The sequence below is a fragment of the Triticum aestivum genome, chromosome 7B (genome assembly GCF_018294505.1).
Source record: "Triticum aestivum cultivar Chinese Spring chromosome 7B, IWGSC CS RefSeq v2.1, whole genome shotgun sequence".
Taxonomy (NCBI): Eukaryota; Viridiplantae; Streptophyta; class Magnoliopsida; order Poales; family Poaceae; genus Triticum; species Triticum aestivum.
Window position 1 is genome coordinate 458,124,056 of NC_057813.1, and position 16,697 is coordinate 458,140,752.

General features: G+C 44.6%; 1 protein-coding gene across 1 annotated transcript in view; it reads right to left on the reverse strand.

Annotated features, from left to right (window-relative positions):
• Positions 1–15,013: 15,013 nt before the first annotated feature.
• Positions 15,014–16,697, reverse strand: part of LOC123159952 (protein IQ-DOMAIN 21) — a 3,216-nt gene continuing 1,532 nt past the window's right edge. Inside the window, exons 3-4 of the mRNA XM_044577762.1 lie at positions 15,775–16,209; positions 15,014–15,697 (exon numbers count right to left, since the gene is read on the reverse strand). Coding sequence (XP_044433697.1) covers positions 15,176–15,697; positions 15,775–16,209 — 957 coding nt within the window. The 3' untranslated portion in view covers positions 15,014–15,175. The remainder of the gene's footprint in view (positions 15,698–15,774; positions 16,210–16,697) is intronic.

Consider the following 16,697-nt stretch of genomic DNA (forward strand, 5'->3'; position numbering starts at 1 on the left):
GCACATCAAGAGACGCTTCAATTCCATCCGGAATCAAGTCCAGGTGGGAGACATAGAGATTTGTATTACATACGGATTTGAATGTTGCAGACCCGTTGAATAAGCCTCTTCCACGAGCAAAACATGATCAGCGCCAAAACTCCATGGGTATTAGAATCATTACTGTGTAATCTAGATTATTGACTCTAGTGCAAGTGGGAGACTGGAGGAAATATGCCCTAGAGGCAATAATATAGTTATTATTTATTTCCTCATATCATGATAAATGTTTATTATTCATGCTAGAATTGTATTAACCGGAAACATAATACATGTGTGAATACATAGACAAACATAGTGTCACTAGTATGCCTCTACTTGACTAGCTCCTTAATCAAAGAAGGTTGAGTTTCCTAGCCATGGACATGAGTTGTCATTTGATTAAACATGATCACATCATTAGGAGAATGATGTGATTGACTTGACCTATTCTGTTAGCTTAGCACTTGATCGTTTAGTTTACTGCTATTGCTTTCTTCATGACTTATACATGTTCCTATGACCATGAAATTATGCAACTCCCAATTACCTAAGGAACACTTTGTGTGCTACCAAACGTCACAACGTAACTGGGTGATTATAAAGGTGCTCTATAGGTGTCTCCGATGGTACTTGTTGAGTTGGCATAGATCGAGATTAGAATTTGTCACTTCGATTGTCAGAGAGGTATCTCTGGGCCCTCTCGGTAATGCACATCACAATAAGCCTTGCAAGCAATGTCACTAATGAGTTAGTTGCAGGATGATGCATTACGTAACGAGTAAAGAGACTTGCCGGTAACGAGATTGAGCTAGGTATTGAGATACCGACGATCGAATCTGGGGCAAGTAACATACCGATGACAAACGGAACAACTGAAGGAAATATGCCCTAGAGGCAATAATAAAGTTATTATTTATTTCCTTATTTCATGATAAATGTTTATTATTCATGCTAGAATTGTATTAACCGGAAACATGATACATGTGTGAATACATAGACAAACATATAGTCACTAGTATGCCTCTACTTGACTACCTCATTAATCAAAGATGGTTATATTTCCTAACCATAGACATGTGTTGGCATTTGATTAATGGGATCACATCATTAGGAGAATGATGTGATTGACATGACCCATTCCGTTAGCCTAGCACTTGATCGTTTAGTATGTTGCTATTGCTTTCTTCATGACTTATACATGTTCCTGTAACTATGAGAATTATGCAACTCCCGTTTACCGGAGGAACACTTTGGGTACTACCAAACGTCACAACGTAACTGGGTGATTATAAAGGAGTACTACAGGTGTCTCCGAAGGTACATGTTGAGTTGGCATATTTCGAGATTAGGTTTTGTCACTCCGATTGTCGGAGAGGTATCTCTGGGCCCTCTCGGTAATGCACATCATTATAAGCCTTGCAAGAAATGTGACCAAATGAGTTGGTTACGGGATAATGCATTACGGAACGAGTAAAGAGACTTGCCGGTAACGAGATTGAACTAGGTATTGGATACCGACGATCAAATCTCGGGCAAGTAAACATACCGATGACAAAGGGAACAACGTATGTTGTTATGCGGTTTGACCGATAAAGATCTTCGTAGAATATGTAGGAACCAATATGGGCATCTAGGTTCCGCTATTGGTTATTGACCGAGAATAGTTCTAGGTCATGTCTACATAGTTCTCAAACCCGTAGGGTCCGCACGCTTAACGGTACGATGACAGTTTTATTATGAGTTTATAAGTTTTGATGTACCGAAGGAGTTCGGAGTCCCGGATGAGATCGGGGACATAACAAGGAGTCTCGAAATGGTCGAGACGTAAAGATCGATATATTGGACGACTATATTCGGAGTTCGAAAAGGTTCCGAGTGATTCGGGTATTTTTCGGAGTACCGGGTAGTTACGGGAGAAGCAATGGGCCTTGATGGGCTTTAGTGGGAAAAGGAGAAAGGGCCAAGGGGCTGCTGCGCCCCCCCTCCCCTCTAGTCCGAATTGGACTAGGGAAAAGGGGGCCGGCCACCTTTCCTTCTCCTCCACTTCCTTCTCCCTTCCTCCCCTCTTGGTGGACTCCTACTAGGACTTGGAGTCCTAGTAGGACTCCACATCCTGGCCGCACCTATTGCCTTGGCCGGCCTCCTCCTCCTCCATCTTTTATATACTGAGGCAAGGGGCACCCCATAGACACAAGTTGATCTACGGATCATTCCTTAGCCGTGTGCGGTGCCCCCCTCCACCATATTCCACCTCGGTCATGTCGTCGCGGAGTTTAGGCGAAGCCCTGCGCCGGTAGAACATCATCATCGTCACCACGCCGTCGTGCTGACGGAACTCATCCCCGAAGCTTTGCTGGATCGGAGCCCGGGGATCGTCATCGAGCTGAACGTGTGCTGAACTCGGAGGTGCCGTACGTTCGGTGCTTGGATCGGTTGGATCGTGAAGACGTACGACTACATCAACCGCGTTGTCATAACGCTTCCGCTTACGGTCTACGAGGGTACGTGGACGAACACTCTCCCCTCTCGTTGCTATGCCATCACCATGATCTTGCGTGTGCGTAGGAAATTTTTTGAAATTACTATGTTCCCCAACAGTGGCATCCGAGCCTGGTTTTATGCGTAGATGTCATATGCACAAGTAGAATACAAGTGAGTTGTGGGCGATATAAGTCATACTGCTTACCAGCATGTCATACTTTGGTTCAGCGGTATTGTAAGATGAAGCGGCGCGGACCGACATTACGCGTACGCTTACGCGAGACTGGTTTCACCGCTACGAGCACTCGTTGCTTAAAGGTGACCGGCGGGTGTCTGTCTCTCTCACTTTAGCTGAATCGAGTGTGGCTACGCCCGATCCTTGCGAAGGTTAAAACAGCACCAACTTGACAAACTATCGTTGTGGTTTTTGATGCGTAGGTAAGAACGGTTCTTGCTAAGCCCGTAGCAGCCGCGTAAAACTTGCAACAACAAAGTAGAGGACGTCTAACTTGTTTTTGCAGGGCATGTTGTGATGTGATATGGTCAAGACGTGATGATATATTTTATTGTATGAGATGATCATGTTTTGTAACCGAAGTTATCGGCAACTGGCAGGAGCCATATGGTTGTCACTTTATTGTATGAAATGCAAACGTTCTGTAATTTCTTTACTTTATCACTAAGCGGTAGCAATAGTCGTAGAAGCAATAGATGGCGTAACGACAACGATGCTACGATGGAGATCAAGGTGTCGCGCCGGTGACGATGGTGATCACGATGGTGCTTCGGAGATGGAGATCACAAGCACAAGATGATGATGGCCATATCATATCACTTATATTGATTGCGTGTGATGTTTATCCTTTATGCATCTTATCTTGCTTTGATTGACGGTAGCATTTTAAGATGATCTCTCACTAAAATTATCAAGAAGTGTTCTCCCTGAGTATGCACCGTTGCCAAAGTTCGTCGTGCCCAGACACCACGTGATGATCGGGTGTGATAAGCTCTACGTCCATCTACAACGGGTGCAAGATAGTTTTGCACACGCGGAATACTCAGGTTAAACTTGACGAGCCTAGCATATGCAGATATGGCCTCGGAACACGGAGACCAAAAGGTCGAGCGTGAATCATATAGTAGATATGATCAACATAGTGATGTTCACCATTGAAAACTACTCCATCTCACGTGATGATCGGTTATGGTTTAGTTGATTTGGATCACGTGATCACTTAGATGACTAGAGGGATATCTATCTAAGTGGGAGTTCTTAAGTAATATGATTAATTGAACTTAAATTTATCATGAACTTAGTCCTGGTAGTATTTTACAAATTATGTTGTATATCAATAGCTCGCGTTGTTGCTTTCATATGTTTATTTTGATATGTTCCTAGAGAAAAATTATGTTGAAAAATGTTAGTAGCAATGATGCGGATTAGATCCGTGATCTGAGGTTTATCCTCATTGCTGCACAGAAGAATTATGTCCTTAATGCACCGCTAGGTGACAGACCTATTGCAGGAGCAGATGCAGACGTTATGAACGTTTGGCTGGCTCAATATGATGACTACTTGATAGTTCAGTGCACCATGCTTAACGTCTTAGAATCGGGACTTCAAAGACGTTTTGAACGTCATGGAACATATGAGATGTTCCAGGAGTTGAAGTTAATATTTCAAGCAAATACCCGAGTTGAGAGACATGAAGTCTCCAACAAGTTCTATAGCTAAAAGATGGAGGAGAATCGCTCAACTAGTGAGCATGTGCTCAGATTGTCTGGGTACTACAATCGCTTGAATCAAGTGGGAGTTAATCTTCCAGATAAGATAGTGATTGACAGAATTCTCTAGTCACCATCACTAAGTTACTAGAACTTCGTGATAAACTATAGTATGCAAGGGATGACGAAAACAATTCCCGAGCTCTTCGTGATGTTGAAATCGACGAAGGTAGAAATCAAGAAAGAACATCAAGTGTTGATGATTGACAAGACCACTAGTTTCAAGAAAAGGGCAAAGGGAAAGAAAGGGAACTTCAAGTAGAATGACAAGCAAGTTGTCACTCCCATGAAGAAGCCCAAAGCTGAACCAAAGCCTGAAACTGAGTGCTTACACTGCAAAGGAAATGGTCACTGAAAGCGGAAATGCCCTGAATATTTGGTGGATAAGAAGGATGGCGAAGTGAACAAGGGTATATTTGATATACATGTTATTGATGTGTGCCTTACTAGTGTTTATAGTAGCCCCCGATTATTTGATACTTGTTCGGTTGCTAAGATTAGTAACTCGAAACAGGAGTTACAGAATAAACAGAAACTAGTTGAGGGTGAAGTGACGATGTGTGTTGGAAGTGGTTCCAAGATTGATATGATCATCATCACACACTCCCTATACTTTCGGGATTAGTGTTAAACCTAAATAAATGTTATTTGGCGTTTGCGTTGAGCATGAATATGATTTGATCATGTTTATTGCAATACGGTTATTCATTTAAAGTCAGAGAATAATTGTTGTTTTGTTTACATGAATAAACCCTTCAATGGTCATACACCCAATGAAAATAGTTTGTTGGATCTCGATCGTAGTGATACACATATTCATAATGTTGAAGCCAAAAGATGCAAAGTTAATAATGATAGTGCAACTTATTTGTGGCACTGCCATTTGGGTCATATCGGTGTAAAGCGCATGAAGAAACTCCATAAAGATGGATTTTTGGAATCACTTGGTTATGAATCATTTGATGCTTGCGAACCATGCCTATTGGGCAAGATGACTAAAACTTCATTCTCCGGAACAATGGAACGAGCTACTGACTTATTGGAAATAATACATACCGATGTATGCGATCCAATGAGTGTTGATGCTCGTGGCAAGTATCATTATTTTCTGACCTTCACAGATGATTTGAGCAGATATGGGTATATCTACTTGATGAAACATAAGTCTGAAATAGTTGAAAGGTTCAAAGAATTTCAGAGTGAAGTGGAAAAATCATCGTAACAAGAAAATAAAGTTTCTACGATCTGATCGCGGAGACGAATATTTGAGTTACGAGTTTGGTCTTCAATTAAAACAATGTGGAATAGTTTCACAGCTCACGCCACCTGGAACACCACAACGTTATGGTGTGTCCGAACGTCGTAACCGCACTTTATTGGATATGGTGCGATCTATGATGTCTCTTACTGATTTACCACTATTGTTTTGGGGTTATGTATTAGAGACAGCTGCATTCACATTTAAAAGGGCACCATCTAAATCCGTTGAGACGACACCGTATGAACTATGGTTTAGCAGTAAACCTAAGCTGTCGTTTCTTAAAGTTTGGAGTTGCGATGCTTATACGAAAAAAAGTTTCAACCTGATAAGCTCAAACCCAAATCGGAGAAGTGCGTCTTCATAGAATACCCAAAGTTAAATATTGGGTACACCTTCTATCACAGATCGGAAGGCAAGTTATTCATTGCTGAGAATGGATCCTTTCTAGAGAAGGAGTTTCTCTCGAAAGAAGTGAGTGGGAGGAAAGTAGAACTTGATGAGGTAACTGTACCTGCTCCCTTATTGGAAAATAGTTCATCACAGAAATCTGTTCCTGTGACTACTACACCAATTAGTGAGGAAGTTAAAGATGATGATCATGAAACTTCAGATTAAGTTACTACAGAACCTCGTAGGTCTTCCAGAGTAAGATCCGCACCAGAGTGGTACGGTAATCCTGTTCTGGAAGTCATGTTACTAGACCATGATGAACCTACGAACTATGAGGAAGCGATGATGAGCCCAGATTCCACGAAATGGCTTGAGGCCATAAAATCTGAGATATGATCCATGTATGAGAACAAAGTATGGACTTTGATTGACTTGCTCGATGATCAGCAAGCCATGTTAAATAAATGGATCTTCAAGAGGAAGACGGACATTGATAGTAGTGTTACTATCTACTAAGCTCGACTTGTTGCGAAATGTTTTCAACAAGTTCAAGGTGTTGAATACAATGAGATTTTCTCACTCGTAACGATGCTTAAGTCTGTCCGAATCATGTTAGCAATTGCCACATTTTATGAAATCTGGCAAATGGATGTCAAAACTGCATTCCTTAATGGATTTATTAAAGAAGAGTTGCATATGATGCAACCAGAAGGTTTTGTCAATCCTAAAGGTGCTAACAAAGTGTGCAAGCTCCAGCGATCCATTTATGGACTGGTGCAAGCCTCTCGGAGTTGGAATATACGCTTTGATGAGTTGATCAAAGCATATGGTTTTATACAGACTTTTTGAGAAGCCTGTATTTACAAGAAAGTGAGTGGGAGCTCTGTAGCATTTCTAATATTATATGTGGATAACATATTGTTGATTGGAAATGATATAGAAATTCTGGATAGCATGAAAGGATACTTGAATAAGAGTTTTTCAAAGCAAGACCTTGGTGAAGCTGCTTACACATTGAGCATCAAGATCTATATAGATAGATCAAAAGACGCTTGATAAGATTTTTCAATGAGTACATACCTTGATAAGTTTTTGAAATAGTTCAAAATGGAACAGTCAAAGAAGGAGTTCTTGCCCGTGATGCAAAGGTGTGAAGTTGAGTAAGACTCAAGACCCGACCATGGCAGAAAATAGAAAGAGAATGAAAAGTCATTCCCTATGCCTCAGTCATAGGTTCTATAAAGTATGCTATGCTGTATACCAGACCTATTGTATACCTTGCTCTGAGTTTGGCAAAGGAATACAATTTTGATCTAATAGTAGATCACTGGACAGCGGTCAAGAATATCCTTAGTGTGGACTGAGGAGATGTTTCTCAATTATGGAGGTGATAAAAGAGTTCGTTGTAAAAGTTACATCGGTGCAAACTTTTACACCAATCTAGATGACTCTCAGTCTCAATCTGGATACATACTGAAAGTGGGAGCAATCAGTTAGAGTAGCTCCGTGCAGAGCATTGTAGACATAGAATATTTGCAAAATACATACGGCTCTGAATGTGACAGACCCGTTGACTAAACTCCTCTCACGAGCAAAACATGATCATACCTTAGTACTCTTTTGGGTGTTAATCACATAGCGATGTGAACTAGATTATTGACTCTAGTAAACCCTTTGGGTGTTGATCACATGACGATGTGAACTATGGGTGTTAATCACATACAGATGTGAATATTGGTGTTGAATCACATGATGATGTGAACTAGATTATTGACTCTAGTGCAAGTGGGAGACTGAAGGAAATATGCCCTAGAGGCAATAATAAAGTTATTATTTATTTCCTTATTTCATGATAAATGTTTATTATTCATGCTAGAATTGTATTAACCGGAAACATGATACATGTGTGAATACATAGACAAACATATAGTCACTAGTATGCCTCTACTTGACTAGCTCATTAATCAAAGATGGTTATGTTTCTTAACCATAGACATGTGTTGGCATTTGATTAATGGGATCACATCATTAGGAGAATGATGTGATTGACATGACCCATTCCGTTAGCCTAGCACTTGATCGTTTAGTATGTTGCTATTGCTTTCTTCATGACTTATACATGTTCCTGTAACTATGAGAATTATGCAACTCCCGTTTACCGGAGGAACACTTTGGGTACTACCAAACGTCACAACATAACTGGGTGATTATAAAGGAGTACTACAGGTGTCTCCAAAGGTACATGTTGAGTTGGCGTATTTCGAGATTAGGTTTTGTCACTCCGATTGTCGGAGAGGTATCTCTAGGCCCTCTCGGTAATGCACATCATTATAAGCCTTGCAAGCAATGTGACCAAATGAGTTGGTTACGGGATAATGCATTACGGAACGAGTAAAGAGACTTGCCGGTAACGAGATTGAACTAGGTATTGGATACCGACGATCAAATCTCGGGGAAGTAAACATACCGATGACAAAGGGAACAACGTATGTTGTTATGCGGTTTGACCGATAAAGATCTTCGTAGAATATGTAGGAACCAATATGGGCATCCAGGTTCCGCTATTGGTTATTGACCGAGAATAGTTCTAGGTCATGTCTACATAGTTCTCAAACCCGTAGGGTCCGCACGCTTAACGTTACGATGACAGTTTTATTATGAGTTTATAAGTTTTGATGTACCGAAGGAGTTCGGAGTCCCGGATGAGATCGGGGACATGGCGAGGAGTCTCGAAATGGTCGAGACGTAAAGATCGATATATTGGACGACTATATTCGGAGTTCGGAAAGGTTCCGAGTGATTCGGATATTTTTCGGAGTACCGGGTAGTTACGGGAGAAGCAATGGGCCTTGATGGGCTTTAGTGGGAAAAGGAGAAAGGGCCAAGGGGCTGCTGCGCCCCCCTCCCCTCTAGTCCGAATTGGACTAGGGAAAAGAGGGCCGGCCACCTTTCCTTCTCCTCCACTTCCTTCTCCCTTCCTCCCCTCTTGCTGGACTCCTACTAGGACTTGGAGTCCTAGTAGGACTCCACATCCTGGCCGCACCTATTGCCTTGGCCGGCCTCCTCCTCCTCCATCCTTTATATACTGAGGCAAGGGGCACCCCATAGACACAAGTTGATCTATGGATCGTTCCTTAGCCGTGTGCGGTGCCCCCCTCCACCATATTCCACCTCGGTCATATCGTCGCGGAGTTTAGGCGAAGCCCTGCGCCGATAGAACATCATCATCGTCACCATGCCGTCGTGCTGACGGAACTCATCCCCGAAGCTTTGCTGGATCGGAGCCCGGGGATCGTCATCGAGCTGAACGTGTGCTGAACTCGGAGGTGCCGTACGTTCGGTGCTTGGATCGGTCGGATCGTGAAGACGTACGACTACATCAACCGCGTTGTCATAACGCTTCCGCTTACGGTCTACGAGGGTACGTGGATGAACACTCTCCCCTCTCGTTGCTATGCCATCACCATGATCTTGCGTGTGCGTAGGATTTTTTTTTTGAAATTACTACGTTCCCCAACAACAACGTATGTTGTTATGCGGGTTGACCGATAAAGATCTTTGTAGAATATGTAGGAGCCAATATGAGCATCCAGGTTCCGCTATTGGTTATTGACCAGAGACATGTCTCGGTCATGTTTACATAGTTCTCGAACCCGTAGGGTCCGCACGCTTAAAGTTCTGTGAGATCGGTATTATGTGTTTTTCTGTTTTGATGTACCGTAGGTAGTTCGGAGTCCCAGATATGATCACAGACATGACGAGGAGTCTCGAAATGGTCGAGACGTAAAGATCGATATATTGGACGACTATGTTCGGACACCAAAAATGTTTCGGGAGGTTTCGGACATATACCGGAGTACCGGGAGGTTACCGGAACCCCCCGGGGAGTATATTGGGCCTAATGGGCCTTAGTGGGAGAAGAGGAGGGGCGCCCAGGGCAGCCGCGCGCCTCCTCCCCCTCTAGTCCGAATTGGACAAGGAGGGGGCGGCGCCCGCCTTTTTCCCTTCTCTTCAACTCTCCCTAGTCCCCCGAATTGGACTAGGAAAGGAGGAGTCCTACTCCAGTGGGAGTAGGACTCCCCCCTTGGCGCGCCCTCCTCCTGGCAGGCCGCCTCCCCCCTAGCTCCTTTATATACGGGGGCAGGGGGCACCCCATAGACACAACAATTGATCATTGATCTTTTAGTCGTGTGCGGTGCCCCCTCCACCATAATCCACCTCGGTCATATCGTAGAGGTGCTTAAGCGAAGCCCTGCATCATTAGCTTCATCAACATTGTCACCACGCCGTCGTGCTGATGAAACTCTCCCTCGAGCTCTACTGGATCGTGAGTTCGCGGGACGTCACCGAGCTGAACGTGTGCTGAACGCGGAGGTGTCGTACGTTCGGTACTGAGGATCGGCCGATCGCGAAGACGTACGACTACATCAACCGCGTTGTCATAACGCTTCCGCTTAACGATCTACGAGGGTACGTGGACGACACTCTCCCCTCTTGTTGCTATGCATCACCATGATCTTGTGTGTGCGTAGGAATTTTTTTGAAATTACTACGTTCCCCAACAGCTTCATGGTTATCTTTATTCTTTATAGCATACGCGCCATCACAATAATCATCATAAATAGGAGGCATGCTTTCATCATAATATATTTGCTCATCAAAACTTGGGGGACTAAGCATATCATCATCAAACATAGCATCCCCAAGCTTGTGCTTTGCATATCATTAGCATCATGGGTATTCAAAGAATTCATACTAACAACATTGCAATCATGCTCATCATTCACATACTTTATGCCAAGCATTCTATGTAATTCTTCTTCTAGTACTTGAGCACAATTTTCCTTCCCATTATTTTCACGAAAGACATTAAAAAGATGAAGCATATGAGGCAACCTTAATTCCATTTTTTGTAGTTTTCTTTTATAAACTAAACTAGTGATAAAACAAGAAACTAAAAGATTCGATTGCAACATCTAAAGATATACCTTCAAGCACTCACCTCCCTGGCAATGGCGCCAGAAACTGCTTGATGTCTACTACGCAACCTTCTTGTAGACATTTTTGGGCCTCCAAGTGCAGAGGTTTGTAGGACAGTAGCAAATTTCCCTCAAGTGGATGACCTAAGGTTTATCAATCTGTGGAGGCGTAGGTTGAAGATGGTCTCTCTCAATTCTCAAACAACCCTGCAACCAAATAACAAAGAGTCTCTTGTGTCCCCAACACACCCAATACAATGGTGAATTATATAGGTGCACTAGTTCGACGAAGAGATGGTGATACAAGTGCAATATGGATGGTAGATATAGGTTTTTGTAATCTGAAAATATAAAAACAGCAAGGTAACAAGCAATAAAAGTGAGCATAAACTGTATTGCAATGCTAGGAAACAAGGCCTAGGGTTCATACTTTCACTAGTGCAAGTTCGCTCAACAATAATAACATAATTGGATCATATAACTACCCCTCAACATGCAACAAAGAGTCACTCTAAAGTCACTAATAGAGGAGAACAGATGAAGAGATTATGGTAGGGTGCGAAACCACCTCAAAGTTATTATTTCTGATCGATCTATTCAAGAGTTCATACTAGAATAACACGTTAAGACGCAAATCAACCAAAACCCTAATCTCACCTAGATACTCCAATGTCACCTCAAGTATCTGTGGGCATGATTATACGATATGCATCACACAATCTCAGATTTATCCATTCAACCAACACAAAGAACTTCAAAGAGTGCCCCAAAGTTTCTACCGGAGAGTCAAGACGAACACGTGTGCCAACCCCTATGCATAAGTTCACAATGTTACGGACCCGCAAGTTGATCACCAAAACATACATCAAGTGAATCAATAGAATACCCCATTGTCACCATGGGTATCCCACGCAAGACATACATCAAGTGTTCTCAAATCCTTAAAGACTCAATCTGATAAGATAACTTTAAAGGGAAAACTCAATCCATTACAAGAGAGTAGAGGGGGAGAAACATCATAAGATCCAACTATAATAGCAAAGCTCGCGATACATCAAGATCGTTTCAAATCAAGAACACGAGAGAGAGAGAGAGAGAGAGAGAGATCAAGCACATAGCTACTGGTACATACCCTCAGCCCCAAGGGTGAACTACTCCCTCCTCGTCATGGAGAGCGACAGGATGATGGAGATGGCCACCTGTGAGGGATCCCCCCTCCGGTAGGGTGCTGGAACAGGGTCCCGATTGATTTTTGGTGGCTACAGAGGCTTGCGGCGGCGAAACTCCCGATTTAGGTTATGTTCTGGAAGTTTGGGTATATATAAGAGGTTTTGGCGTCAGGAACAAGTCAGGGGGGTCTCCGAGGCGGCCACGAGGTAGGGGGCGCGCCCAGGGGGTAGGGCGCGTAGGGCGCGCCCCCCACCCTCGTGGGTGCCTCGGGACTCTTCTGGCCCATCTCCGATACTCTGTGGGCTTCTTCTGGTAAAAAAATAATTTTCGTCAAGTTTCAGGTTAATTGGACTCCGTTTGGTATTTCATTTATGCAATACTCAAAAACAAGGAAAAAACAAAAACTGACACTGGGCTCTAGGTTAATAGGTTAGTCCCAAAAATCATATAAAATAGCATATAAATGCATATAAAACATCCTAGATGGATAATATAATAGGATGAAACAATCAAAAATTATAGATACTTTGAAGACGTATCAGGAAGGGGACACACACAACGTGCCGGGAGACGAGGAGAGGCCCTGCGGCCGCAGGGCTTCGTCTGGAGGTGGCCTATGGCCTCTCACCGTGGAAAGGGGGAGAGGAGCTGAAGATGGGTTGCTGTGATGGCGGCGCGCTCAGGGAAGGTCCTGGGTAGGCGACGATGTCTATCGGAGAAGAAAACAGATGCAAAAATAGATGGATAGCGATAGAATAGAACAGAAGCGATGGAGGTGGAGAAGAATGGATAAGTTTTGAGATGGAGTATGGAGGTGGTGTATGTGTCGGCTCACATCCACGGGTTAATTTTTTAAAACATTTCCTATTAAACAAAAGGAGGACATGCACGATGCATTTTTTCAGCACTTGCACGATGTATCTTTTTTAGACAGAAATGCACGTATCTGTGCTAGAATGGGGGTATGGGAGATTTTTTTTTGAGAATTTTGGGGGTATGGGAGATAGACATCGTTAGGAGAAATTCTTGCGTTTGGGCCAAGCCCAAATAGTGGGAAAAAAACATTAAGAATGAAACACAATCTTACAAATTATAACACTCTTCAATAAAAAAAATAAAAAACCTACACAATCAAAACCATTAGGATTCAAATATTTTGGTCATTCTACACAAATCCTGAGAAATAATGGTAAAAATAAAATGAGACAGATGAATCCGGCGCTTATGCCGTAGCTACGCTTGCGAGGAATCAAAGTGTAAGAAACGGGTTGATGGGATGCTCATGCATGACGCAGTTAGAGCTTGATTAGTGCAAATAATAATAATAATGTTACCCATAATAAAAGAAAGAAAATGAGTGGCAAATTGACAGAGGGCGGACGACGTGGTCGCGAGACATGCATGCGTGTAGGTGGAATATTTCAAAAAAAATTCCATGAGGTGAACAAACATTTTTGTTCTTTAGCACCAAGGAAATCCATATGTCCATCAAGAAATGTGGTCAAAATTGTTGAATGAAGCTGCATCTGAACATGGTATGTTTTTTTTGTCATCCTCGGCAAGAGTTTATCCCATCTTTTATTATGTGCACAAGATGATGAACTTGAAGATGTGGGCCCAAGGAATTTCAGTATTCTTTCTGCTATATAAACAAGAGGGTTAAAACCATAAATTCTGGCATCAAGTAGGATGAGTATGCTCGTGTAATGCATGACAGGGTGGCATGCAAATGATGCACATGAGACATAAGGAGACGGCGTGATCTAAGAATTCGGAGGTGTTCCAACGACATTCAAGCGGCGTCTCAAAGTGAGAGCTAGACTTGGGTTTATAGACGGAGGCATCGGGGAGCCAAGATGTCGGGACATCAAAGAATGACGATGCCGAGGACGGCTATCTTGGTGCGCTTTACTGCCTATCCCAGTCCAGTTCCACCACATTGATGACCAAGTGAGGCCCCTGAAAGCTCGGTGAGCAATAACTGCATGACTAATCGCCATTTTGTTAATGTTTCTTATTAGTTGGACCAAATGAATTCTTTTCATAATGGTTCTTTTGCATTATTCGGGCATGGCCTAAACACAGGCACTTCACTTACACAACACCCATGCATTTTTCTCCACACACACATCTCTCTTCCCGTTCCCTACTCTAAACAATAGTTTCTTTCAAATGCATCTCCCTCCCGAGTAAATGCCGTCGTCAGCTGCCATTCTTGACTGACGCCGTTCGTCCGCCACGCCGCTCTTCACCAGCGTAAATCAATCATTTTCTCCTTGGCAAATCCCCACACATTCTCTGTACACGGCATTAAAACTAACCTTATCCACTCGGGTTTCTAGCGCGTTGTCTTAATTAGCATAAATAAGTCATTTTCTTCTCGGGCAAATCCACATACCATCCTTGTACATAGCCTTGAGTCTAACCTTATCCACTCGGGTTTCTTACGTGTTGTCTCCTTGGATGACAAGTATGGCTTAATCCAGTTGTACTTCCATGACGCCATTCACATGGTTTAGCCATGCTTATTAGGCTATGAAATGTGATTTTCTTTTCCCGTTGCAATGCACGGACATTTTTGCTAGTTAAGCCTAATACCAGTACCAGTGAACAGGCTAGTCCCCGCTGCAACTCGTTGAGGGGGGGCCGAACCACGATAATACTAGACCTACGAAAGTTGTAACGTAATGTTACTTGATTTTCCTTAACCAACCAATCATCCCCCCCTGATTCCAGCGGGTGGGCCTGGGCTTTTTCTTTCCTTCAACCAAAACAGACCAAGTCAGCTTCTTCGTAACTTTATGTAGGACTTTTACGTAGATGTAGCATTGCTCGCAGAACAGGGGGTCTGGCCCCCGCTAACCCCCCACTGGCTCTGCCTCTCGTCCGTGGCACACATGCAGACTAATAAGAGGACAAAGGGAGTACTCAAGTAATTATTTAACTTACCATGAGGTATTACGTGTACTACTATACAACATTAACGAGTATCATTCCGACCAGTTGAGATCGATTAGACATGGCTCAGAGGAGTAGCACATATGAAAAGCATGGTCAAACCAATCAGTTGTTTGTGATCATGCCAAGGTCAGGCATATGCCACCCTGCCGCGGCCGCCAAGTGTCGGGGGCGACCGGTCCCCGCTGCAGCTCGACTCCGGGCTGTACAGTTCCCTCTGCTGCGCCGCACGATCACCGTTGTTACTCGTGCTCCAGCCGGAGCTGGCCGTCGAGCCCCCGCCGAGCGCCACCGACCCGGACCGGCTCCGGGCGTGAGCCCTCGGGGCGATCGGCGGCGCCATGCGGGCCTTGGCACGCGCCGACTGCGTCGCCGCCATGTACCCGGGAATCACTTCGGCGTGCACCGGGTACAGATCCGTCGGAGGGCTCTTCCTGCTCGGCTCCATCTCCACGGTCCTCTCCGAAACGCCTTCGGTGGCCGTGGCCGTTGCCGCCGTCACGTACGACGTCTCCGCCGCCGCTAAGTGCTGGTTGGCCTGCTCCGGGGGCGCACTGTTGGGCGCCATGCAGCGCTCCAGCCAGTGCCAGCCGGCCTTGCGCTTGTCCAGCTCGTCGCGCTCAAGCTGCATTTGTTCGTGATGGAATTTCATCTGTAAACTAAAACTGGTGCTGTATTACAATTTGTTTAGCCGAAACATGTACAGAGAGAATGGCAGGGAAGACGGACCTTGGGCTGCTGGAAATCATACGCGTAGGCAGGTGGGCACGCCAGGGCGTCGTCATGCCGGCGCAAGGCTCCGGCCCGCGTGACGGCGTCCCACCCGTCCTGGAACGGGCTCAAGTTGCCGATGCTGCCGTGCCTGTTTCTTAGCCGCCGTACCTGCGCCGCCGTCTCCGCGTCCTCCTCGTGCTGGTGGTCATCAAAGAAGAGGCGGTCGTGCCCGTACGACTGCCGACGGGCACCGTGCGAGGGGACGACGGGGGCGGGGCGGCCAGGCGTGGCGACGTGAGAGGTGAGGCGGCGGGCGCGGACGCGGTCCTGCGCGCGGACGAGCGCCTGCATGCAGCGCATGGTGTGATGGACCTGGCGACGCACCTGGTGGCCGCGCACCAGCGCCTGCAGCCGCACCAGCCCGCGTAGAGCGCGCAGGGCTCTCCTCGCCTGAACACAAGTACAGTACAATGTTACACTCTGGTTCTCTTTTGAGCTACGTAAAACATTCAGGATATTTTTCTGTTTGATTTGACAAGAATTCGTTAGAACCATTTCAACTTTCAGTAACATTCCGGAACACCAAGTCAGTACTAGTACTTTCTACGGCCAGATCACAACATCTAACCACTGCATGCAACTTATAAATTCCAAGAAATACATTCCTAAAATACCGAAATCAGGTCCTGTTTATTCATTCCGAAAATGGCTAGTGCGGGGTGCAGACACACAAAGCATCAGCATGTGGAGCATAAATGGCACCGCATGGACTCGGTGAGCTGGTGTACGTGACGCCAACTACTTGACGGTGATCTAATCATAGTTTCTCACACAAAGCCCACTTTCTAATGCCCTTAATCGCAAGCAATGCAGATACCTGCATGCCTTTTAGCTTAGTCAGTGTGTACGCAATTGCCATTAACAAGAGCAAAGCTTCG